General features: G+C 41.0%; 1 protein-coding gene across 1 annotated transcript in view; it reads right to left on the minus strand.

Annotated features, from left to right (window-relative positions):
- The window catches only part of TXLNB (taxilin beta), a gene marked incomplete at its 5' end in the record, with an annotated part of 34,004 nt that extends 15,297 nt beyond the window's left edge, over positions 1–18,707 (minus strand). The window contains 6 exons of the mRNA XM_083856734.1: positions 421–540; positions 2,153–2,347; positions 7,916–8,086; positions 11,149–11,240; positions 13,179–13,595; positions 18,467–18,707. Of these exons, the coding sequence (XP_083712860.1) occupies positions 421–540; positions 2,153–2,347; positions 7,916–8,086; positions 11,149–11,240; positions 13,179–13,595; positions 18,467–18,707 (1,236 nt within the window). The remainder of the gene's footprint in view (positions 1–420; positions 541–2,152; positions 2,348–7,915; positions 8,087–11,148; positions 11,241–13,178; positions 13,596–18,466) is intronic.
- Positions 18,708–27,337: the final 8,630 nt, after the last annotated feature.

A 27,337-nucleotide genomic window follows, 5' to 3' on the forward strand; every position in this document is an offset into this window, starting at 1 on the left:
CCTTGGAACCTGGGGGAATAGCAGCCTCAGCCATTTCACTTCAATCCCACACTCTTGGTCTCCTCTCTGGTGGTTTAGATGTGTGCATTTACTGTGTGGGGAGATGGAGGATCAAATACCAGAGACAATTAAAAACTAATGGCATCAGCTGACCCAACATCACGATGCACCAACTGCACAGTAACAGTGAGTTAGCTGAAGCAGCCTGGGCTCTAACCCACAGTGTGCTTCTAAAACTGTAAATGCCAAGGAAAGCAGCCTTTCAGAGGCTGTTCTTTTGCACTGAGCATTGATGGTAGTTATAAAAACTTCTCTGCTACCATACCCCAGACTGGACCTGAGCATATTAGTAAAATAGCATGCAGGGCTTGTTTTACCCTAAAGCTAGATAAAAGACAGACAAATTAGAAAGATAGGTACATATTCCTTTTCTTTCTGATGTCGCTCTTCGGCTTCCTTCATCATTTCCTGAGACTGTTCCAACTTGGCATCCACCAGTTTCTGCTGAAGTTCTCTGTGCTTAAATATTTTATCAAGGTGCTGTAAAAAAAAAAAATAAATTCTGCTGAATGTGCAAATTTAATTATCTACATAGACCTTCATGCTCATACATGTACAGCTATTTACTGGAACACTTAAAAGACAAAATCATTGCAAAACAAGAAGACACTCAACCTGTTGCAGTAACTAAAAAATTACAGCTCTAGTAAGAACAAACTGTGCCAGAATTAGCATGAGAAGGGAAACTGGTATACATTATCAATTTTGATTTATTGTAACAAAAGAAGTCCCTAGCATCTTTGCCAGTTCTGTGGTCTACATATGAAGTCATCAGTATAATCTAGTATGACTGAAGGTCAAATAATTGCTCATCAATAATAAATGTGCTGTGGACACACATTTTTTTAGCTCTTGAATGGCCAGTGCATCTAAGCCACAGTGTGGATGATGGTGTAGACACATTGCACCTGCAGTACTTGGGAGCACGTGCACAGCCCACAACATCCTCTGTGTGAATACAAGCCCAGTACAATTCTTTTGGTCTGGCCACACCTGCACAACAGACAGCCTGGGTGACAGGACATGAGTGGGGACCTGGAGATAAGATCAAACAAACCAGAGGCCTCCTCTAGCCTGTAAAATGTCTGCCTCCACAGTGACTTTTAGGAGATGAAAGTTGCTGTCTTCTCTCTTAATTCACTTAGACAAAATTCACAGGAGCAGTTATTCTGAGTGTGTCCCTCTGGTTTACATTTTCTTCTCATTGACACAGCAAGAGAGGGCTGTACATTTCCTTCATTCAGTATAGGACTTCATACATGATTCAACAGATTTGGAAAAGCAGGTATTGTATCAGTCATTCCAGACTGTAAAGACAGATAACTTATGTTTAATTCAGTATGATAATGTTGTCTGATTGAACTGAGGCTCACAGTAAATGTATTTAGAAACTATAAAAAGACCCATTGTGATATTTGTTGATGTTTGTTATAAAATAAAAAAAAGGTAGTTTGGGATTTTACTGGAGGATTTTTTTTCTGGTGTCAAAATTTTCTGGCCAATTCCAGTATTTACAGAAAGAATAATTTCCCATCTGTCTACTATCTGCTAGATCTCAGTGAGCATTGTGCCTGGAAAAAAAAATCTATTTCAATTCAAAGGGTCTTCTTTATCTGTCATCCTAATTTTCTGCTTTTGGGAAAGGGTCAAATAGTTTACATCAGAGCCCTTCTCAGCAACCTGCTTCTGGAGGGAACAAAATATATTTGTTGTCACCTGCATAACAGGCTGTCTAAAGAACTGGGAGCTGGGATGTACTCAGTGGGAAGGAGGAAAGGGATGCTGGGGGAGGTCCCCAGGGATTTAGGGGAGCAGTGATGGGGTTGGGGCAGCTTAGCAGACAGCTGGCACGTCTCGCTGCTTGGGTACCTCAGCCCCCTCGGGCGCTGTCCCGCACAATTCCATTCCAGCAGAGACTGGAGGGCTTGCTGCAGGCACAGCGCTGCTGGCAGAGCAAAGCACGGTGGGGGCTACCCTTGTTACCCCTGTGAGACACCCGAATGATGGCCAGGCTGCTGGCAGTGTTTCCTGCTTCCCCTGGGACACGCTGGGTGTGCTGCCCGTCCCAGCCAGCAGCCAGGGCACCGCTCACCTCTTCCCGCAGCTCGTACTGGTCAATGATGCTCTTCAGCTTCTCTGCCAGCTCCGTGTTCTCCTGGCAGAGCTTCATGTTCCTCTCACTTTGCTGCTCGATCTGAGCCTGGATTTCACTCAGTGTGCCCTGGAAGTGATTGGTTATTTCTTTCCTCTTCTCATCTTCCTCCCGTGCCCGCTGGATTGTTTCCTCCTGTTGTTAAATTGGAGAGGACACAGTAAGTGAGAGGCATAACAAGCAGTTCCAGAAAAATACTGTTTTGAAGCAGCATAAGGCTTCCCTTTGAAGGATTATATGTGTTCACATTCCTCTTTGGAGATTTTCTTGCTTTCATCTGCTCCAGCATTAGGCATGATTCTAAATTTACAGAGCAAATTACACAGTGGCCTTGAAAAAATTAGGGAATGAAAAATTTGCATTTATAAAGATGGATGTGGAGAAGAGCTTCAGGTCAAAGCAAGCCTGAAGGAGAGGAGATACATGCATGTCTGATTCATGATACTCCATCACAGCTTTTGCTTCGGAAAAAGATATTTAGTGGAAGCAGTCAAAAGCCCTTTTATCAAAATTCTCTTTGACTGAATTAAAAAATCACCCTTTACAATGCCTCATTTTAACAGGGAAGCTTCATATCAAATTCATGGCCTTTGGGATTCAAATTTTTAAGAGAAATCCATCACTTGCTGAAGAATCCGTTCCAATTCCTCAATTTTCCTTCCCTAACTTTATAACTGACATGAACATTTGCACTAATTTACTAGCTAGTGAATTCAAGGAAAGCTTGTAAGTTGTTTCCTACAGAAACAAAGCTGACATTCAGATTTAATTTTTTCCCTATTATTGAAGTTCTGTTTTAGATTTGTTTATATAAAAGACAATGCAAAAAGAACCTGGATTCATTGCTTTGGATCCAGAAATACAGACTATTTTTATTCCTTCTTCACTTTCTTCCAGGGCAGTCTGCCCTTCTGGGGAATGTAATCCTGATATAGAAATGGCTAGGATCATATCTGCTGTAGTTACAAATCATGCCAGGACCATGTTAAAAACTCACTCCACAGCATGCAAACGGCATACTCTAATAAGGTTTCAACTAGCATAGTAATTTGCATAAAAATCTCTGGTAACACTGCATATGGATATTTTCTATAAATATATTTGAATAAAGCCTTAGGTGACTCTAATAAGGTATAATTTGTATCATGAATGTGACATAGCAGATGTTGATTCAGGCCCTGCTCATAAAGCAAGGTGAATACCAAATGACCCAATATGTGCTTAGCATGCACAACACGAGCCTGATCTAGGACAGCTGCTGTTCAAGGTAGGGTATGTTTGCCCTTTGGATGTCTGGGGAACGATAGGGATGACAACGCCTTGGAGGATGGGAGGAAAACAATGGAGCCATTATTAAATACTCTGGTGCAAAGAAACCACCATGGAGCCCTGCCGTGTTCTGCAGTTCACACAAGAACCTGTGTGTGTACTCATTAACAGTAGTACAAAGTGTGAACCTAGAAGGACTCTCCCTCCTAAGAGGAAGGAAGAATTTCAGGTGGAACTGGGCAAATTAGGGGTTGGGTCCTGGTTCAGTACCTGGCATGGAAATTGGACACAGAGAAAATTTGTAGCCAGATGAAAGAGAAGCTCTCCTATTTTTTTTTTCCTCAGTTGGTGAGAATGATTTTGAAACATTTTGCTTGACCAGCAATTGAGCTGTTTGTAGGTATTTTTTGTTTAAATCCTTTTAGCAGAAGAATGCTCTTCCAAAGTAGAGTTAAAAATGGTGCTCAGAAGGTGTTTTAAATCTACTGCTTTTGCACTCCCAAAAGGAAACATTTAATTTTCCTTTGAAAGGGCATGTTGGCAAACAATGTCATCCTTTTTATTTTTATTTTAAACTTTTTCCAAATTTGACTTGAATTCCTAGGTAGTTTTGATTAAGTCAGAATCCATTTTATGCCTAATACCTTTAAAGATAAAGATATCTCTAATATCCTTATTTCTAATGTTAAAAAACCTCCTCATGCCTCTTAGTTCTCCATTACATAGGTGCAGCCTTGAGCAGGCAGAAGAGTGACCAGATGCTTCACTTCCAGAAGTCAGAGTGAGAAACTGAATTTGCATGTCTGAAGTCCTTTTTCTATGGCTTCAAAACATTCTTCCTCAAAAACATTTTATTGTTTAACACAGGTAGTGTTATAACGTATCACTGCTGTGATTTAAAGCTCTCTAGAGTAGTAAGTCCATGTGAATATAAAACAAAAAAGGTGGATATTTCACAAAAAAGGATATCACACCAAACAGTTCTGTTACAAGGTGAAATGAGACATCCTGAGACTACCAATCATGCAAATGTAAAAAACCTGCTCTTCTGAGGTAGAAAAATGATGCAATACAGAGTGCAGAGACAATACAAAGATTCGTGGTTAAAGATACTGAGCCATCAAACATTTATTTGCTGGATGCAGGATTTCTCTGTATCTGTTCTGCTTTGGAGAAAAATATACTTGAGAAGGATATTTGCTTGGGGATGGGGGCTGGTATGCATCCTGGGGAGCTCCTCAGAGGCCCTCATTTGTTAAATCCTGGAGATCCCAGTCACGGATTAAGGATGGATAGGGGTGAGGGGAAGCAGAAGGACAACAGTGTGGCTACAGCACTAAGCAGAGGCCAGCCATAAACTATTGTTCTCTTCTCTCTTCCCTTTGTGAACCTTTGCACTCCATGTTTACCCTTTCAAACATATGTTCTTGTCCTAGTGCAATATTGCTTTTTCTCTCATGTTTTGCTGCCAAGAATGTAAGAATGCAATGAGTAAAACCTTGTTAAAATTAAGACAGGATATTTTGCCGTTTGGGATTTAGCACAGGAATGTGAGATCATTTGCGAACAGAAGAGTGTGATTGATACTGGAATTGTTCTCATGCCTCTGGGGCAGTTCTGGAAGACTATTGGTCTGCTGAAGTCATATCAGCTAAGATGATGTGAGTGAGGAATCCTTTTTTCAATGAACTGTGCTCTTCATTCCCAGGCACCACGGTCTGAGCCAGTTTGGAGCTGAGCCCACAGCTGAAGCTGTTGACTTTTGTGACATTTGTATGAAAGTCACTACTTAATGCCTGGTGGCAGGAAGGACGAGGGACCTGAGATGTTCATGTCACTACAAGATGCTAAGTAGCTACCAAACTGTCAGATAATTGGCAGAACATGAACCCCATGCAGAGAAATGAGCTGCTGTTGCTCTTAGCAGAGCTGCTCTCTGTCGCAGTGGGAGCACATTCTGCTATTTCACAAACCTTTATTCTGCTTTTCTTGGAGGGAGAATTAAACATCTGTGTAACTGCAAGGAAATAATCAGAATATCTGGACTGTACTTAAGTGAGAATTTGAGGCTGGTATCCAATACTAACCAGAAATTTTTCTTCTCTGATCTGCCCTGTGGAATATCAATGCAGCTCTGCATTGCATATTCATCACCACTTGGCTGCACGGATCTGCTGTTAATGGGAATTCCACACACCAGATGAGTGAAGATGACATTTGCATGACGTGATGTGCATATAATGTACCACATGGTAAGTCAGAGGGGGTTTCTGATCTGGGCAGGCCAGGTTTCTCCTTTGCTATTGAAATGACACAATCTCCAACAATCTCTAGCTTCTATTTTCCACATTTTGAAACATAATCAGTACTGCTAATCACAAGCACTAAAAAATTATGAATTTCTATCCTGCCAAAACCAAAATAAAAATATTTAAGCATAAGATTTTAAAAGTAACATTTGATGAATTTTCTGGTTTGAGACCCTCTCAGTACCATCATAAATGAAAGAAAATTACACTAATTTAAATAAATAAGCACGAGTTTCTGTGTATTCACATATTTCCAGGAGCTAAAGCATAAAGGCAAATATTTCAAGAACTATGCTAAAATTCTTAGAGAGACAAAACTGGATAAAGATAATGAATGCCTTTGTTTATTACTTTATTTCTCATGCATTTACTTCTTCACAAGTGTACTTTGTCTTACTGTCTTATTTAATTTTGGTTTTTTTTCTACACTGATAGCATGGGAACCAGAGGAAAGATAAGTATTCCGGGTTTGTTAAAAGGTCTCCAAATTCTTAGAAAGAAGTGATGAAAATTTGAACGCTTCTTCCTAATACCAGATCACCTCAGGTATCTTCCCTGGCTCACCTGGTAAATATACAGGCTAAAAATAAGAACTGAGTCTGAAATTTGTAGGTTTATTTAGAGAACCTAGTCACAAAGTGAAGCAGTCCAACAGGTAAAAAGATGTTGGAAAGAGACTTTCCTAATTGTAAAGATGAAATGCGTAAGGAAGTATTATATACAAAGAGAATGGAAAATCATGCTTTCTAGTAGTAAGATTAATAAGCATAAAGTATCTGGAAAATTGTGGAGAAATTCAACAGCATTTGTTCATTCTAAATATGTTTTCCAAATAGAATTATTTAGTTTTTCTAAATGGCCCAGTCTTCACTGACTTGTCTCACTGATATGATTTGCTTAGGAATATCAGTTAAGGCTATGCAAAGCACTGTACACTGTATCCTTAATTCACTTTAAAACTGGCTTGTATTTCTTTTGAAAGATTTTACCCACAGATGGCCTGATAAATCACTGTGGATCAATACTGAGGAATAGCTATGGTCTAATACAAAAGACAGGCACAAATCTAATATTTACTACCAGTTCTCCATGACTCTAACTAAGCACACAGAGAGATTTGCTTCTAGCTTCCCTATCTATGAAGCTGCTTTTATCCTTCTACTAGGGCACGGTTTCAGTGTAAGTGTGACTATTCCCTCTCCCAGCTGTATTCTTACCAGCACACAATGAAAGTAAGAGCAAGACCCTGAAGGCCCACTCCTGAGCTGGTGGGAAATGAATGAAAATGCATTACCAGTAATAGAGGTTATATCAGATGGAATTCTTGTTGCTGACAATTCCTATGTGTAATTCTATACATAACTATATCCCCATAAAGAAAGGGTTTGAATAGATCAAAGCAGAGGCCTTTTGTATACCATCACTACCATGCACTCAGAAAAAACCAGGATGATCACAACAGAAATATTCTTCTTGAACATACATTTTTTCAGGGAGCATAACTGTATTATAATTTTCACATTTAAATGGTGTGATGCACCAAGCAATTGGCAGACATGATGGATAGATCCCAGCCTTTTGACGCTCCTGAAAATTTTCTCTTTTAACTGATCCTCATAATCCAAACAACTTCCACAAATAATGTTGGCATTCTTTCTGTCTTGACATTTGGTGTCTTGAGGCAAGTGTCCTGATTGACTGACCCTCACAAATCACTTGTAAAAGTCCAAGTGGTCGAATTACATTAAAACACCCACCAGCCTCCTCTGAGTCCACTGGAGCAAAGCTGGTGTTCTCATGGTTCTGTCCATGCACGTGCATTTGCATCTGCACTCTGAGGGACCTGGTCTGTTAGCACTTCTCTGCACTGAGCTCCCTAATAATGCAAGGAGGACTTAGAGCTAGTGTGGGCAAACCCCATGTCCAAAAGTGCCAGGGTATTTCCAAATGAGGAATAAAGGCATCTTGGTGTAAAAGGACCTCAAGATTAGAGAGTATATATAATTATTATATATTGCATGTGCTGATGTAAAAGTCCCTTTCATTTGGTACTAGAAGGAGTTGAGAAGGTGTCAACATCATCTTTCCCCTCACTGCTGGGTACTGTGATAAGGCTCCCACTCACCTTGAGGTTCTTGTTGTGCCTCTGGAGCTCTCGGCACAGGCTCTCCAGCTTGCTGCGGGCCAGGATGGCTCGGCTGTGCTCACTCTGCAGCTGGTCCTTCTCCTTGGTGATCTGGGCCTGTCTCTTCTGCAGATACTTCAGCTTTTTCTGCTCAGCACGATGTTCTTCAAGCTGGGCAAAACAGGGATTAAAACAGGGAAACATTGATTAAAATGAAATAAAGAGGGATAGAAAAGAAAAGAAAATGAGCTCTTTTGGTTTGGGGAAAGTCTTCACACTTTCTTAGCCTCTTAGGAAATCTTTTGTATTTACCAGTGCTAATGTGAGAGAAGAGAGGAACCCGGAGATTCCCAAGCCTGCTTGCTGCAACTGTCCCAAGAGTGCTGTACTGTGGATGGGTGAACATAATTTTTAACATTCTTGTCACACCATTTTAGTTCCTCCTTCTTTGGTTTGAATTTCTTTGAAGGACATCTGTGAGATTTTTATTTTTGTTTCAACATTTGGAACTAGAGCAGTCAGTACTGCTTTATGTGGTGAGATTTCTCCAGATCATGACGCAATACAGAAGTTGCTCATTCTATTTTACAGTTTCCTGAAAGAGAAGCAGTTTCCTAAATATCCAGGAACCTGCTGGAAAAAAACAACAGAAGAGGTGCTGGAGACCAGGAATGCTGTTCATGTGGGGGCTTTGTTGCTGATGCAGGAGAATTCTCTTCAGAGAAGAGTTTCCCAAAATGACATGTGGCACCTCCTCTTGCCAGGCTCCTCTGGCTCACAGGACCATGCGAGAGTGTCTGTCAGTTGTGCTTCTGGAGGTCCTGTCATCAATGGGGGTAGGTCATGGTGAATCAAACCTCTTTTGGGCTCTTTGTCTCCCTATAATTCCTGGAGGAAACACAGACAGTCCCTTATGTTCCCTTGGGTGCCTGCTGTTCTGTGGGTGCATGGCTCCTGCCTTCCCTGGAAGGCTGGTAGGGAACAGGGTGTATTTGGAGGGGGCAAAGAGGACCAGCAGCAAAACTGCTAATAGTAATCCCTGCACAGTCTGGTAATTTCTTTTGACACATGTCTATCATTGGATGTTTGGAAAAAAATTCCTGTACTGTAAATTAACACCCTAACAGTGAGGTGAAAGAAGCCTTTCAGCTCTGAAGCTTTTAATGAATTTATCTCCCATTCCAACACACAATAACCCTCCTCGCTGTATTACAGGTGTGCAAACATTGCAAGGTATTTCTGAAGTCCAGATGTTTTCTGATTGAAAAACAGTAGCACATGAGCTTAAACATGCAAGCCTTAATAATAACAGTTGCTGTTAAGAGTACATTGTCTAATAATATGGTACCACTTGTACTAATTAACCCCAGTATGACTGGGAAAGCCTGTGAGCACTGGGGAATGATGTGCAGCTCAAACAAGACAGTCAAAAGCATCATATTTTACACTTTCATCTGTTTTCTGCAGATTTTCAGTAATTTAGGCTTATAGCAGAGATCTCTGTGTATTATTAATCAAATCACAGCTAAGTGTACCACAAAACAATGCTCGCACCAGCACTGTATATTTATATTTTGGAGTATATTTACAGTTTAAGTACTTTTAACATGTAATTTTTAACATGTGCATTGTCTATTTTTGCTCCTGTAGATCACAATATGGGCTGTTGTTGCATCTAATCTAGCTGAAATAATTTTTCTAGTATTGTAGGAAGAGAATTTTTTTTTCTGTAATTAAGGCTGAGGTTTTTTTTCCTTCATAAGCTTGTTTTTGTCCCCTTCCCCTTTCTGCTGAAAAACATGAAAAGTGTTCTTTTTGCTTCACATTTTGCATGCACAGCCTGTGCTCAGTGGATAATGATTTATCCAAATTTCATGATTCACTCGAACTGTGCTTGAGATAGGGGGATCAGAATAAGGTCAGTGTTAATCACGATATGAGAAGTCTTCTAAGCATTTTTTTTTCCTTTTTTTTCCCCATCATTACTATTACTTGCACTAGAAACTTATATCTCAAAGTTCTGGCTGGAAAGCAACTCAGCAAAAGTGATCCAAAGTGTGTGATGGGGATGGACAAGAGGGAGCAGGGAGAGAGGTCACAGCTACAGCCGACTGCTGACAAGCCATTAATCACCCTACGCCCCTCAGCCACTCCCGTGAGCAGGGCAAGGCTGACTCCAACATGGTTTTTGTTGTATTTATTGAAGAATTTGTTTTAGCAACATTGCACAGTATGTCAGAAACAAGTGTTCAGTATTTTTGTTTTAGCACCTTTCTCCTGCATGGGCTATGGCAATATGGCCCCTGTTCTGTACAGTGCTGCAATGCCATTTGAATGCAGTGGAGAGTACTTCACAGAGGAAGAAGATTTTATAGAGGAAGAAGACCTATTTCAGTTAATCCGTGAGCATGAAGTCCCTTTAAGCACGAGATAAACTATGAAGAGCCTGAGCCCAATTTATGAAATCAGAGGATTTTACATGAAAAAAGGGAAAGCTAAATTTCACTTCACATTATGATGAGACATGGGCACATCTGTGCATAAAACCAATTACAAAGTCAATGTTCTGCTTCGCACATTTTTCAGCACTCCACAAAGCGTAAAATCCTGCAGCCTTGTCATTTGTAAGATTTCCACAGCTTATGGTCATACAGTCTTTTGACTATACAGAAAAAATCCCTTCATCTGAAAATAACCCATCTTAAGTGTGGAAAGAACAGTCAGGTAGGTGGCATTGTTACAGGGGTGACATTATGGTGGCTTTGACTCTTCATTTCATTGTGCTGTGGCTTCTCTTACTACTAATCTCAGTTGTCTATTATCTGCTTCCTAATATTGGAAGTTTTATACTAAGTCCTGTATTATTTTAATTTTGATGAAATCACCAGTGCATAATTTAAAGGAATAGCCAAAACAGAAGCATGCTGAACTTCTTGCAGGAGGTGAAGGCAGAAGCCTAGATACCAGTCTCCAGTGTGAGTCAGTTTGGTAGATTTGCCTTTAGGTTCAAATATTCTGCCTCATCAACTTTTTGACCCAAAACTTGTTTTCCTCACTTTTAAATTTTTTTCTCTTTTTTACCCATAATTATCTGACCATGATAATTGTATTGGGATTCACTTATCAGGACAGATATTACTGGTATGTGAGGTTTGACCATGCTGCATGTCATGTATTTTTTATATCTTCTTGTATAGGCAGTTTGTACAGAAAAGAGCCAACACTGTACTCACCAGCTCGGCATACTTCTTAAACAACAGGTCCAGCTTCTCTTCTGGAGTATTCAGCTTATTCAAATTTTGCATCAGTAGGGTGGCTTCTTTTCCTTAGAAAAAGAGGAAGCAGAGATTTGATGCTAGAGGTAGTTATTAGTTGATGTACAGTTAGAAAATTGCTTGTTTGATGCATGGGTCTGTAAAAACACAGGGTGAAATGAGACATTTTGGAAGGAAAGGAATAATTTTTGCTATAAATTTCTGGGTTTTACTTTGCCCCATAAGAACAAACATGTTAGGACTTTCCTCCATTTCAGACCTCAGTAATTCACTTTTTTCTAGCAAAAGCATTGTTTGTGAAATGGCTTTCTCCTGTGTAATCTGATTTTCATTCAATGTTTTTGCAACATTATTAGGTCAGACACATGGCACATTTGACTGAAATTGGACAGAAGGGTCCTGGACCCTGAAGGCTCAGGAACAGATCTCTTTGCAAGTGAAAGTGGATCAAATCTGGTGTACTCAGCTCCTTTGCTGATCAACCGACACAACACTTCAGAAATATTAAGTCAGATATAGAGACTATGGTGTGGAAGTAAACAATCAGAGTGGTAAGTGCTGCCAGCCAGGTCTGGGCTATGTGATACTTGTGTAAATCAGTTCTCTGACTTGGTGAAGAAAGCTTGTACAGCAGAGGTACTCTAATAACTCCCTGGGTGTGCAGAGCTAAATCACTCTGCAGCCATTTAGGTATTGCTTCTCCTCTGATATCTCTTGGTTTTCATTTCGGCCCCAGGTATGAGCTGGAGCTTGAACACTGCTTGTTCATCAAATACAAAGTATCCCTGGCATCCCTGGAGATAAGATTGACTGTGGTCCCAGGGGCTTGGACATGCTTTTCCAAATGCTCCTCTTCCCTGAGGCTGTGAGACAAAATTTGCTTTCTGCTTTGGGCTGCAAGTTTTCTACTTCAAGTCTAGTTCAGTCCAGAAGTACTGTCTCTGGAGAAAATTCTTTATTTCACACTAAGTTCTCTCTATAGCATCAGCATAAATAAGTGGAAGTGAGCTAAAATCAAATCCTGGTGTGAACTGTCAAAAGGGCAGATGGAGAACTGTGAGTTGGTAGGGTTTTTACTGAGCTTGCTGAGGTACCAGTAACAGCACCAAAGCCAAGGCAGTAGAAACTGAGGAATTTTCTTCTGGACATTCAAAGAATTTTTGAGGAAAAAAACCCATGCTGTCTTCTATCCTTAGTCCCTTGTCTGTATGAATGTCCTGTAATGATTTCTTTACAGGCTTAGTCTGCATTTGGTTTTGGGTTCTCATGCAAAGAAGAGGCTTGAAGATTGGCTGGAGTTAAGTATAGGAAGGGAAATAATTTACATGTATATTAGATTGGAATGTAACTACATTGCTCTCTAGTGGCTGCCTGGCAGAAAGTACATGTATACAAAAACTTGCTGAGACTTCTTTCTAGCTCATCTAACAGCCCTGCCAGGGCTGAGGTGTTGGAGAACAAATGTATTGGCTTATTTCATATATATTATATGATGAGTCCAGGGGTTTACTAAATGAAAAATAACCTGGGCATGACAGTGAATTTATTCTGCAGGTCCCCATGCCACATAGTAGTACCATCATTACTGTTGTGACCAGTGAGTAGTCATATCTAAATAGACAGGAGAAGAAAACATTCACTAAGGTACAAATAAGAGGCTAGGTTTTCCTTCATCTAAGTGACTTTGTGCAGTGTGTTATTGGACTGACAGCTTTGGCTAACCAACGTGGGTAGCCCAGTAGTACATCAGTGTTGTGTGCTACAATTTTTTTTTTTTTAAAAAAGAACTAACGTCTGATATAGCCTACATGTTAGGTAGTGCCAAAAATAATTACCAGTTATGGAAAAGTTGTAATGGTCACTGTAATTTTCAGTGGTAGCTGGAGATCCCTATCATCCATACTAGGAACTTAATATGGTACAGGGCAAGGACCAGGGAGTTCTTACTTCTGTTTGCAGAAGGGCTGTGTGAGTATGTAAATACTTGCCTAATCCCTTCAGGATTTTCTTCTCCAGCTTCTGCTCCTTGTTGCTGCTGGGCTCCTTCGCTTTGGAAGCATCCCCAGGAGCCAGCTTCTCTTTCTCACTCTCTTCATTTCCATCTTCATACTCTGCATCCTCCAAACTGCCTGGCTCTCCCTTCTCAGGCCTGTCAGCTCCTGTAGCAGTGTTTTCCTTCTCCATCAGGCTCGTGGCAGACCCATAGGTTTTAATGATGTCCTCCAGCTGCCGGCTCAGCTCCTCTGAAATGTCACACACAGCTGCTTCGGGCCAGGAACTTGGCTGCTCCATGGAGTCTGGAGCAGGGGATGGCAGGCCAGGGGCAGGTTTGTCCCCACTCTGCCCCTGGATGTCCTGCCCAGGTGAGGTGGAAGACTGGTCATTCTCCATGCCTGGTGCAGCACCTGACAGAAATACAAATGGAGGGTTAATTTAAAGACACAGAATTAGCCATATAAAGAATTAGCCATCAAGCTGTTCCCAAAGCTTGGCCAGTGTGTGAGTGATTATGTGTGAAATTTGGGATGGCAGCTTGACCATTGGCTCTGGTTTGACAAATATGTCACACTTAGATAAATAACCAAGGTGATTTGTCTGCAAGGAGAAAAGTGAATTACAAATTTCCCAAGAGAAAAGCCTACCTAAATCTAACACTTAAAAATGAAAGCCTCTTATTCTTACTGCCAGCAATGACACATGAAATTACACCCCAGTCACTTATACCATTTTCCTCCTTGACTAAAATACTTGCCACATGTTTACTTTCCTTGATCTGTTTACCTGCAACACTGGCTACCGATATGGGCAGCTTCATTTCAGAGCTGCATTAGTTTCATTTCCTGTTTGTCTCCTGTTGGCACATCTCAAGTCAATAATCATGAAAAATATTTTAAATGAAACTGGTGCACTGAAAATTGCACTGTGCCCTTGGAAAGCCCAGCATGGTGCTTGATCTACAAGAGATGTGGTTTGGTACCATCAAAATAACAGGAAAGAATAAGATAAACAGCTCTAAACCACCCTTCTCTTGTACTTGCTGTGTGCTGCTGACAGCTTCTTTGACAAAGTACAAACTACAGAATAAATCACAGTGAAATAAACCCAACCACACATAACATAGTTTGATAGTCCATGGTGTTTTGTAGGATGAATTTCAGCTAATTTATTCCCAATTTGCAAAGGGAAGCTTTTGTTTTCTCATGTTTTTGAGCAGCTGCACTCATCCAGGCAAATACAGAGCCCCCAACGTGTCTGTGTTCCTGCTCTGGCTTTCTCAGGACCTGGTAATGAGGTTGTCAGCAAGAGCACCAGGAAAACTCATGGTAGTGAAGGCCCCTTCCTTCTTAGAGGGAGAGGCTGCTGGCACCTCTGTGAAGTAGTGCAGAGGTGTGGGGTGCACAGCTGGAACCTGCAGAGGTGTGGGGTGCACAGCTGGAACCTTGATCTGCAACTAACCCCCACCGCTGCTTGACTGCAGACTCTGTACTCTTTCCAGCCATGAGTCCTTTCTCTCTCTTTTCCTGACTAATTTTTGCTCCTCTCCTTAATAATATGATTTACAATGGTGCCAGTGGGGAAGGAAGAGGGGAAGAAGTTTGCTTGGTTGGTTCTTTCCAGCATGTGAAGGGGTTGCTTTCTTATTTTTTAAAAGACTTTGAAAACATGGAGCTAACTGGGAAGCATTTTGTTCCATGTTCAAATTGGCTGTACCACATATTTTCTATAGTGTCTAAATTTCTACAGCTTTCAAAATTGTAAACTAACATGACCAAAGGCATTATATGAAAAGAGAGATGTCATTTACTGTAATAAATGACTCAGTGTTCTTAAACTCCCCCCAGTCAAAGTGATGTTTGGAAGTGCAGTGATGGCTATCATTAGGGCAACATTTTTCAAGATTTGATTTTCTAGCTATATGACCAGGCTTGCAGATAAGATAGTCAAATGTGTTATCATCTCTCAAGCAAATAATTGAAAGCTTTGAGTAGGCTCAGGAAGCACTTGAAAACTGTTAGCTAAAAATCCATGCCCCTGCAGTCCAACCCATAAATACAACTTGCCAGCAGAAATGGCTCAGGAATGCATCTGGACCTGCTCTCACAGACCTGTCACACAATTGCATCCCATTCTTTCCTTACTCCTTGTGGCACAGTCATTGTATCACTGCAAAATAATTGTAAAATTATATCAATCTGATTTGATGTCATATCGGGTTTAATTTACATTGAAAAATTAGACCCTATATGTGCAATTTAAATAAATAATTCCAGATAACATAAATGTTAGCCTCCTGTTTGTGATCTTTTTTCACTAGAGTTAATTGACTGCCAACTAATTCAAGGTCAGTAAGAGTATTGTGAAAGCTAAGCTAGACACTCCACAAATATGTGTTTATCTCTGACATGTTCAGGCTAGTGTTTACTGTCGCAATCATTAATTTGAGCTAATTGGCAGTTGGCAATCAATCAACTAGAAAACCCAGGACTACCAGCTCTTGTTTAGGCAGAATAAAACTCTCAGAAAATATATCCCAGTTTAAAATACCTATTTTTGTAATATGTTCATCACAGAGGGAGAGCAGGACTGCAAAATGCTCCATTCCTAACATTAATTTCTTTTTTGAATATCTCCCCCTCTTTGTAAGAAGGCTCAAGTTGATGTTCTCTCTGTACCCCAACTCTCTCCCTTGGCTGCCTCCCAACTTCATAACTCATGTGATAGCACTGTCTGGCTAAAGGTTTCCTCTTATGTGCATCACAAAGCATGACTCCAAACACTGTAGGCTTTAAATCCACAGTGAGAATTGATCTTTGCATGTGTCTCAGTAACAAGAGAAAAACATGGGTGAATGAAAGAGAAACTAGATAATTAGAATCAAGGACACAAGATGTTTACAAGCTGGCTTGCAGGAAATCTTCCCTAACATACATTCCTGGCTAGAAAGGGATTAGTTATAATCAGTCTGAAACCATGGCAATTCACATCTGCTGAGTTTCCATCCACCAGCCCAGAATAGTGAGCAGGCAGGAACCCCAGAAATACACAGCAATGAACTTCTAACTCAAAGTTACCCACCTGCTGGGTCATAATAGGGGTTGTATTTACACTCACAAATAAATATCCTAATGTTTTATTTTGTTCTTCCTCGGGCTAAATCAAAGGTCTGATAACTACTTTCCAGCAAAAACACAATGCCTGTGAAGATTTCTGTCCCTTGTTTTGTACATCAGCTTCCACAGCACTGCAGTTTATGTTGAGGGAGTCACGGCACCTGAGAGTTGCCTGCTTACAGCCTTTGATACTGAGAGTTTTTACTGCAGCTGACCCCAGTTCTCCCTTGTACTCCAGTCTGCTTAACCTTGATGTACACAATGAATTCTCTCTTACCAGGCCATAAAAGATTTTTGGTGCCGATTTCAGCAAGACCCAAAGTGTTTAGATTATATTCTATCTTAAACACGGTAATGCCTAAAAATTAGGTGGCCAAGTCCAGAAGAGGAATTCCTTAGTTTTTCAGACTTGCCCAATTTTAGACTAGCTACCTCTTCAGTTTTGCAACTCCTCCTACCATTACTCTTGCCTCCAGATACCTGAATTTCCAACACAGCTTTATCCCGTTTTATGGCAAGAGGACTGACCAGTCTAAGCCTGAGCATTGCATCTTGTTTATTCTTTTCCTCCTGCTTTCGCAAATCCTGGACCTGTTCAACAGCTGTGAGATCAGCACCTTTCTTGGCCCTGGTGTTTTGGACGGAAACTTGACACTTGTGGTTGCTGCCTACAAATAGTCACTGTGGTCCTCCCCCCCGCCTCCAACGGGAAACACCCCCAAAGAGCCAGAGGGTGCTGCTGCCTTCCTGCTGTGAGAAAGACTCTTCTCCATTTTCCTTCTTCCTCTGTTAAGGACTTGGTATAACTCAGGACAGAAATGGAGCTTTCAGCATAGTTGAACACACAGCATAGCCACAGATGCACCCAACAGAGGCAACAGCAAAAGGTGTGCACCTCAGATCAGTCTGGTTACGTGCTGAATTTGTTTTTTTTCAACTGTATCTCTTAATATTTCACATTTACAGCACAAATTGCCCTTCACTGTGCTTTGAAAACAGACAGTATTTCCAAAGTAAAAGTCAGTAAGTCAGGTCCAGTGATCTGATTTAGCAGAGCTGCAATAGCCATCCCAGTGCTGCTGGGAAAACTGTTCCCATGCTGGGGTGTGCCAGCCCACCTCTCTCACTGCTGGGAGCTGACACTGCTGCCCAGGCACCCTCCTGGCATGAACAAAACACAAATTAAATGTCTTCCTAGCTTGTCTTGCAGGCTGCCTTGAAGACTGTCACAGAGTTTTGTTTATCTTTTATGAACAGTGTGCTTCCCCTTCCTTCTCAAGGGGTTTGCTTCCTGATTTCCTTCTTGCAGCTTGAACTTCTAGAGGGTTTGCAGACTGGTCTATATTTAGCTTTTGCATCCCCCTGTATTCAGCAGAAGGACACATGGCACCTGCTCTGCAGCCAGGAGCTATTTAAAGCTCTTCTAAAATGGGTGATGGTATTTAGCACTTTATGCTCAAAGTTCACATACACACACATTTCTCTCAAACAAAGCTTTACACCAGCCAACACACGCTGAAAAAAATCTGATTTTTTCATCTTTGTATAACCCCAGATTGTCTGCAGTGACACCTCAAAGCAGTAAGCATCAAACTCTGGAATTGCCCCTACTACTGTAGCTCTGATCACCCTCCAGAAAAATACAAGTATCTTCTTACAATCTAGATAGGCACTGCTCTGTGTGTTAGAAAGCAGAGGTAAAAGCAGCTGTATCAGCTACCCACCGCATTTGAATAGCTTTATGATTTATGCACAATTTTCTAGTACAAACAACAAAAGTTTGGAGGTCTCGTGACAGTTTTCCATACAGGCTCAGAACCAGACTTGGAGGCTTTCTGAAGCCTCCTGCCTCACCTCTCATGTGACCTCACCTGAATCTTGACCACTGACTGTTGTAGCAGACCACCCATGGCCCCCAGTCTCAATTTAACACAAGCGCTACCAAAATAATCTTAAATTTCTCAGATCAATCTTAAGAATTTCTTATTTCCACCAACAACCTTGGACACCTCCCTGTTTTCCTCAGATGTCACATGGTGCCCAGACTTTCCTAGGGCTGTTCCTAGAAAATGTGGGTTGACTCTCCCAAAGGGAAGTGCTTACGTTAAAGCCCTTGTGCCATGTCACCAAGCAGTGACAGCAAGAAAGCTGTTCATCAGACTTACCGGAGTACAGAGAAGAGCTGAGCAGAGGAAAAGTGTCGGGCAGAAAGCTCAGACAAGGGCACGCCAGCAACAGGCCACTGGTTCTGTAATCCTGCCACTGAGGGAAGAGGGACGGGAAGACCAAGTGAGGAGGGAAGGACAGAATGACACAGGAGGAGCAAACAGTGCAGGGACTGAGTGCGCACTGTGCAGGGAGCGTCTCTGATAGGCGCAGGGGAAGCTGCCTGCTGGCTGGCAGCATGAGCCAGCTATGTTGGCTATTCTCTGCTCTGACAGAGATAGCACGAGAGATTAGAGACTTGGACCCTCAGAAAGAGAAAATAAAGGAAGGATACTTACACAGCTGCTACCCTTCAAATTTAAGTCTTAGTCCCTCAATGACTTGAGGCGTTGTGCTGTGTGAAATTCATCTGAATTCGAATGTGAAATTATTGACTATGTATTGGTCGAACTTGGTTGAAATTTTCTGTGTCTACCACAAAGACTGGGATGGATTTCCATAATGTGAACTCCCAGCTGTGACTGCCCTTTGTAGCCTGGGATTTGGGCGGGATTTGTTAAAAACAGACTGATTCTTAATCATAGACTCACTGGCTGGAAGAGACCACAGGACGTCTTTAGTTCAAACTCTTGCTCAAAGGAAGCTCAGCTGTGATCTCAGGCTAGGTCTCTCAGGGCTTAAAATTAGTCTTTAAAACCTCCATGGATAGAGACTGCATGACCTCCCTGGGAAGCCTGTTATCTGGCTTGACATCATGGCACTGAAAAAGTTTCTCTTTCTACCTAGCCTTAACTTTCCTTGTTCCAGCTTGTGCCTATTGCCCCTTGTCTTCCCATTTTACATTCCTACAAAGACCCTGTCTCTATCTTCTTGATCATTTCCTCCAAAGCTGTCCCTATTGCAGGCTGAACATCCAACTTCTCTTCACAGAACAAGTGCTCCAGTGCCAGCAACCAAGGTGCTCCTCTGTTGAATTGACCAATTTTTCCATTAAGGCAGCAGTGCTAAAGAGGTGAGTGGTGTAGCTATCTCTTGATCCCAGCAGCTCCCAAACTAATTTTGCAGCCAAGATAACCTGCCTGACCTACTTTCTGCATATGACACTGCTGGCTCATGTTGGCCCAAAGTTATTGATACAAACAAGCAGAGCACTCCCCAGGGCGCTCATCTGCACGCTCCTTATGCAGCAACCAGCATTTCCCACTTCTTTGACCCACAAGCCACTCAAGCACCATCTTGAGATGCCGTATCACCTGAGTACCATCTGCTACCCACTGCCTAGAAGGAGATGTAGGTCGGTTTAATGCACAGATACGCAAACAATGGAGAAAAGGTAGGCTGGTACTGGAAGTGGCAGCCAGGGAAAGAAGAGAAGAGAAACAGGACTTGGTCTCCAGCAAAAAACAAAGAGGCTCAGAACAAAAGGTGGCAAAACAAATGTATACTACAATGATTTGGAGGAAGCCTTCAAACTGATCCATGGCAACAGAAGAACCAGAAATGCTTTGTTTCTAATTTACAAGGGATGTCAGAGAAAGCAGTACTGGGCAGCTCAGTATCAAGAAGTACCAGCTTAGAAATAGCCATGTGTTAGCAGCATCTCAGACTTTTACTGGAGACGACTAAAAGTCTTGCTATATTTGTGGAGATGGTGGGGCAAAAAGTTCACACTTGAGGTGGTTTCTCATTAGTTTTATTTCTCTACTTGGAAAAGTCAGCTCCTATAATCAGGGGATTCATGGGCATTGTGGCTTCAGGGAAAATCAGTTCTTCCAATTTTCTTCAGACACTGGTGGTGGCTTGAAATTATTCCTAAGGAAGTCACTGGTTTAGGGGTAATGAAAAAGAGTGAGCTTGCAAGGTCAGGCACTTCTGTATCTTTTGGAGAAGTTTGGAAACTGGCTGGATGTGTTTTGAGAGAAGATAAAACTCTGGGGATGTTTGTGACAGGGCAGTGTGAGAGATCAGAATACCAGTGAAGATAAGAGTGTTTTTTATGGCCTCTTTGTGCTCCTTCTGATTTGACTGAAGAATTCTCCTGTTCTAGTCCCCGTTCACTTTTCTTTTGAAATAAAATCAGCTTTGAGATCAAAATGCACAACGGAGCTACCAAGGAGTTAAGTAACAGCTGAGCTGCAGAAACTTATTCTGGCATATTCTCACTCCTTGGCAAACACAAGGTAAGACAGGCTCAGCTTTGCTCTCTTCCACTAGAGTTAAAGCTATTATGTGTCACCTCATTTTTGTAACAGTCTGACAGCATGCACGGGAACCCTTATCACAGCTCAAACGACATGATGGGATTCACTGGGCACTGGGAACTTGGTCATGTCTCTCAGACATCAGAGTGTACAGATAACAGGAAATTAGTTGGGGTGATCATTATAAAAATCAGCTACAAGTAGTACAAAGCTACATATTGAGTTGTTCCTAAATATGCAACTAAATAAAACAGTCTGTGGTAGAGTCAGAAAATAGAAAGACACAGATAAAATCAGTATTACTAAGTTTGTGGGGAGTATGTGGGTGTAGCTTCAGAAGATTAAAAGGGATCTGCTGGATTTTGGACTGTGAATTGAAATAACTGTCTTAGGAATGGAAAGGTAGACTTAGACAGAGAAATTTAAAGAAGTGTGTTGAAACTGCCATGCAGGCAATTTACATCCTGAGGACAACCAACTGACTGGCACCTGGACTCTTCATGCTGGGATGGTTACATCTGGCCAGCTCAGGAGAGAGTGGACTAAAAACACTTTCTGAGAAGCCTGCAGAGTGTCTGTGGTTTCAGCTTTTACAATGTTTTAGGCATTTCATGTCCCTGTTTTGGGGAAGAGAAAGAAATCATTCCTGAATACACAAGAAAGAGGAGAAATGTATCTTCCTCACATTAAAGCTAGATGACACCTTGAGAATTCACAGGAACAAAACTGAGTTTATTTTACAGGTGCGTTCAGCTATGAGCTGGATTGCATATCAATAACCCTATGCTCTCTTTTTTCCACAGTGGCATTTCCATGGAGATCATAGGGAGTATCACAAACAAGCTGTCTATTTCTGGATTAAATGTAATCAACATCAGCATTAATCTATTGAAGGATAGCCTTCCCAGGAGAGGCAAAAAAATTCTACCTGCATTTGTCATTTGCTCTATATAATATTAAATGTGTTCAGCCTTACCAAATGGAAGGATAAATTCATCATTAAGTCACTGCTATTGAAGCTTTTGGGTTTCCTTCCCATCTTCCTCTGACATACCTTTTCCCTTCTTTGCCTAGGCCATTTTCCACAGCTGCAACATCCAGCCCTCACCTGCTGATGCTCCCTGCTCTCCTCACTCCCTCCAGTGCTAATGTTGCTTTTGGGAGTTTTGTGTTCTTTCTGCATCCCATGGGACAGTTTAGGTAAAAGACTGATGGTTTATGTTTAGAATCTCTCTCTCAAATGCTCAAGGGCTTTAAAAAATGCCAACTCTGAAGGCAATACTGTGTTGGTTAAAACCACTTGAAAAAGTTTTGAGGGTTTCTTTTTCACCCCAAGCAATGGCAAGCCTTAGTTCCTCTTCCACCTAAATGAACATTTTGTTTCTGCAGAAGCCCTAATATCCCCTGGAAGCCATACAGACTGATTTGCCCTGCAGGCCAGTCTTTTGACAGAAGGCAAAGAGGCTGCAGAGGTTCTCTTGCATTCTGTAGTGGCAAGGAAAGGGCTGTCTGCATCCCTCTGCAATTTGTAGCTGCTCTGCTCCATGAGACCCTCCTTGCCAGCAGCAGAAGAAGATTTGGAGACTAGCATTCCCAGTCCTGTCACACACACGGATGCAGACTTCAGTGTACTGCCATGGTCTGCTACTTCAGTGCCAAATTTGTATCAGTGAGGGTATATTTTTTTTTTTATTCTTGTGCAGGAACGTCTCTAAGAATCTGAATGAGTTTTTCATGGCTTTCCTCCTGAACAGTTTTTGGTTTCTTTTTTGACAGATAGAGGTTATTCAAATTACAGTGTGCAGGGACAGAACCACTTGCTGTAATACCACTATTTCAGTCAATTATATTATAAACATCATTGGAAGGCCAAACACATCCTGGGCTGTATCAAAAGCAGCATGGCCAGCAGGTCAAGGAAGGTGATTCTCCTCCTTTATTCTGCCCTCGCAAGACCCCACCTGGCCAGGTCAGCACAACAAAGGTGTGGACCTGTTGGAGCAAGTCTAGAGCAGGGCCACAAAAATGTGGGAGGACCTCTCCTGTGAAAAAATACTGAGAGAATTGAAGTTGTTCAGCTTGGAGAAGGGAAGATCTGGAGAAACCTTATAGCAACCTTCCAGTACTTAAAGGGAGCTTATAAAAATAAGAAAGAGCAACTTTTGACATGGACGGACAGTGATAGGACAAGGGCAAATTGTTTCAAACTCAGAGATGGTAGATTTAGATAAGATATGAGGAAGAAATTCTTCACTGTGAGGTTGGTGAGGCAATGGAACAGATTGTCCAGAGAAGTTGTAAATGCCCCATTTCTGGAAGTGTTCAAGGCTAAGTCTGGATGAGGTTTTCAGCAACCTAGTCTAGTGGAAGGTGTCCCTGCCTGTGGCAGGGAGGTTGGAACTAGATGGTTCCTTCCGACCTGAGCCATTCTATGATTCTATGATTCTGTGATTCTAGGAAATAACACTGATCTGTTCTGTTTAAATATGACCAGAATATACTTATGTAATTACATAATAATATAATATACATATAACATGATAATATACAGTAACAAGCGAGCATGTAAAATATATAATGAAAATATAGTGTTGATGAAGAATTTAGAAATGTCTATAAACTTAAAATATATAATTTGAATTTAGAAAGAGCCCTCATAATGGATCTTGAGACACAGAAGCATAGTGACAGGAAGAGTGATCTAGAAGTCAGAAGACTACTGAATCTGGCAGTGTCTTTCTGCCATTGGCACCTATAACTAAACCAGTGTTGGGAGTCCTATGATTTTCCAATGAAAAGTTTGTCAAGACCAATCTCTGCTGGGTTTAATTTACTTTGATAAAACTTTGTAAACACCAGGACCAATAGGACATTTTCCATGGCGGTCTCTTGGGAATCATTTCTCTCCTGTTTAGTCCTGTGTTAATGTGAAAAAAAGGAGGGGAGGGGAAGTAATATATTTGCATTCCACACTGTATCAATTTTCTACAGATTTCCTAGCTCCACATCAATCTCAAAAGGGTTGGAAGGTTGTGATTTGCTTTCTAATAAGATTTTATGGCCTGAAGGGTTTGTCATATACCTAATGTTTGCACGTTTTTTCTTCCAGAGCTCAAAGATCCTGGCTACCAGTGGCATTTAATAATGCAGCCAAATTAGCTGACACAGAAAACCCCAATTGGCAACAGACAACTATTTTAAGCAAATAATTTAATTCCTAATCTACATCTCTAGGAATATAATTTCTGCATTGTAGCAAGGAAACCACTCTAAGAATCTGGAGGGAATCCCCATGGTCTGCTACTGAACAGTTTTTGATTTATTCTTGGCAAGATTCAAGTCTTTTGAAACTTTAAGAGCTAGCAAAATCAATTATCAGGGTTTCAATTTTCTTCGGGCAATTTCCACTGCTTCAGCTTGCCCAAGAGACAGACTCTACATAAATACATTATGCTATGTGCTACTTGGAGAATTTGGCAGAGTCGAGAATAGCTCCACTTGAAAAATCACACAAAAGGTAAAGAAAACCCTCAGGTGAGGCATGCAGTCACACCTGAATGCATATCAGCAGTTTGAAAATAACTCTTCTTCAGTATATAAAGGTAACTCATTGGGAAGGGGAAGAAAGTATTAGCTGTTTCTAGTTATTCTGGTACTGCAGTGAAGTTACTGCTGATTTACACAATGGTAAGTGAAGAAAAATCTAGCATGAAATTTCAAAAAGGTACTGAATCCTGAAACAATCTATTTTTGTCTATTTTTGTCATGTAATTTCATTTTAAAATGATCTTCTATCAACACATGGTAGGAACAGAGTTGGGCCAAGCCAGCTATCAACCCCAGACATTTTCTGAACCTGCCAGGGGAAATCTCTGGGCTCACTTCAGATGTGATCATGCTGTAAATCACATATCAAATGTAATTGGGAAGTCTTTTAAATGCCGGTGGTATGTTGGTCAAGGTGAGTTATAGAGAAGAAATTATCTATTCTGGTATGATAATGTAGACTGAAATACTTTGTAAAAGGTACTTGTCTTTGTCTTTTCCTTCCTTTTCTAAATCCTTCCATTTGCTAGTAATGTTCACTTGCATCAGTTTCATTATCAATATGTATCATTTATTTTAGATTGCTGCTAGAACTGGCTTATAAAAATTAGAAATGGAAAAGACTCATTAAAGGCTCAGTCCTGCAGCTGCTTCTTGTGTGGAGCTGTCATTGATTTCCCAAGCAGCACCTGCTTGTGAGCAGCAGAGAGAATAAAGCAAATTAGAAATTGAAGGCTTGAATCTCTCAGCTGTATGGTATGTACATGGGCAGGAAAGCATCTCATAATTAGAGCCAAGCATCTTTCTCTGGAAAGGTCCAAATTCTGCTGATAATCATAAGGAAGCTGAGGGGGGCAGAGGGCTGAACAACACTGAGGTTATGACTAACCTGTCTAGGAATACTGGAGATTAAGGGCTGACACAATGAAAATTACACAGATTGAGACAAATGATGCTTGGAAATCAGAGGAGCATTTGTGGTGAAAGATAAAGCTCTGTAGAAAGAAGTGGAAAAATAAGAGACAGTGATGGTGAAATAAGTCCTAATGAGGATCTTATTTTATAGCATAATGACAGGGCAGACAATGAACTGTTAGTTCAGATGGAATGATCCTGTGATCAGCAGAACTGGCAGCACTACTCTGTGATGTCTAAAACTGCTGCTGATGTAAACACCAATGACCTATTTTAAGGCATGCATGGAAGGAGAATCACTACATGGAAAACACAAAAGGATGCAAGAGGTATATTGGCACTGGCAGAACAGAACTGTGAAATGGTATCAACTGGATTTTTTATAAGTATTTTCTAGCTATGCAGAAGCACCTTATTAAACATAACATTTGTGGGATCAAATCAATAAAGATGAAAAGAGAACCCAAGAGATGAAAGGATGAATAAAGAAAAGATTAGGTGAGAGTGAGCATCATATTTTACTAAGCTGAAAGACAAATACAAGAGGTGGCATCAATGTCCCCAACTTGTTAGAATATTGTAAATCTTCATTCTGTGTACATAAAAAGCCTATGCAAGTCACATTTATTGAGAAAGGCAATTTGGTCTTTAATTTAGATCCTGGACTTGAATAGGACTATTCAGACAGATACATACATAATATTTAGCTTTGGGTATCTTCAGATGTTTCTCCAAAACTCTATTACTATGAATTTAAAAAGTGTTTTTCCTCTAACAGCATTATAAAGGAGAGGATGGGTCAGATCTCAGTGCTTTTCAATAGCCTCAGAGCAGTTATGTAATTTGAGAGTCTCAAACTATTTGGAGTGTGGGGAATTGCTGAACTAAGGGAAGAAAATTAACTATTTATCCTCCCACTTCAGAATCAGAGAGAACAATTCTAGTTCACTTGGAAACTCATCATCAGACAATCTGTAATCTTGTCTGTGTTCAGTTACTGTTTGCTTCTGTGGCTTCCACTGTTTTCCAGTTGTGTAGTAGCTTGCATGCAAGATTATAACATAACTTATTAAGTAACTTCAACATCAAGCAGCAGTGAACTGCAAAAAGCACACTGTACTCATTATTTGAAAGGGTAAACTGAGACATAAAGTGTTACATGTTAATGCACAATAAATAAGGACTTGCCCAAGGTTATGCAGATGGGAACAAGATGTGCTCAGATTCTTTCCTACTTTAATTGTGGCATGCTTGCTTAACACAGGAGGAACAGAGTTGCATACTTTGAGTGAAAGGGAAGTCCACCTCACAAAAATCTCCTGTGTCTTTGTGTGCTTTATGTGCCTTCACTTTCTGCAAAGGGTTTACATGGGTTGACAAATTCATGCGACCTGTCCAGTCAGCTTGAGCAAAGGTGGTCTAAAACCCACACTGCTTTTAACAAAGGTGGGCTAAGTTAAGTAAATATAGGACTGGAGGGTCTAAATGTTAACCAGTCTAATCTATTCCTGTACAAAGGGACCTGTAGTCCATATGACCAGGGAAATGTGTAATTCTGATTTTCATTAAATTCAGAAAACCTGTGAGATCTATGAGAAATTTCAGAGGTTGTGACCATGACAAGTCACAAAGGAAAATGCAAATAAAATCACAGGACTGTAATATCATTATTCTAATAACTAATAAACATTACCTTTTCTTAGTTTGTTTTCCTCCCCATCCCCCCATCATTTGGTCTCTCATCTGTCTTCCCCGTCTTGTAATATAGACAGTAAGTCACTCAGAGCCACCATTCTCTTACATGATTGTGCTTTCCTGGTGCAGCAGGCTCCTATTGTCTAGTTGCACCTCCAGGCTTCTCATTGTTGGCTTCTGTGCCATGATCTTTTCTCTCTAGGAGAGAAAAGCTAGCAGAGCAGGCAAGAAGGATAGTCACAGTTCTTAAGACTGTGGACTATTTTACCAGCCACAAAATAGAAGAAAACCCCCAAACCAACCAGTCTTTAGTGCTATTTTTTCTCACTTATTTGCCAGTCACAAAGAGGAAAAGCTTTTGGAGGGCACACCAGTCAGTAAGGCCCCCAGAAACCTCCTATGTGCCAGCCAACAGCAAGCAAGGAGAAAATACAGTTCTTTTATGTCTGGTTTTCTCTGTATTTTCTTTCCTTTTATGTCACCAACTAACGTCTGACTAGCTGGCGCCTTGTG

This window comes from Zosterops lateralis, assembly GCF_965231275.1.
Source record: "Zosterops lateralis genome assembly, chromosome: 3".
NCBI classification, from domain to species: Eukaryota; Metazoa; Chordata; class Aves; order Passeriformes; family Zosteropidae; genus Zosterops; species Zosterops lateralis.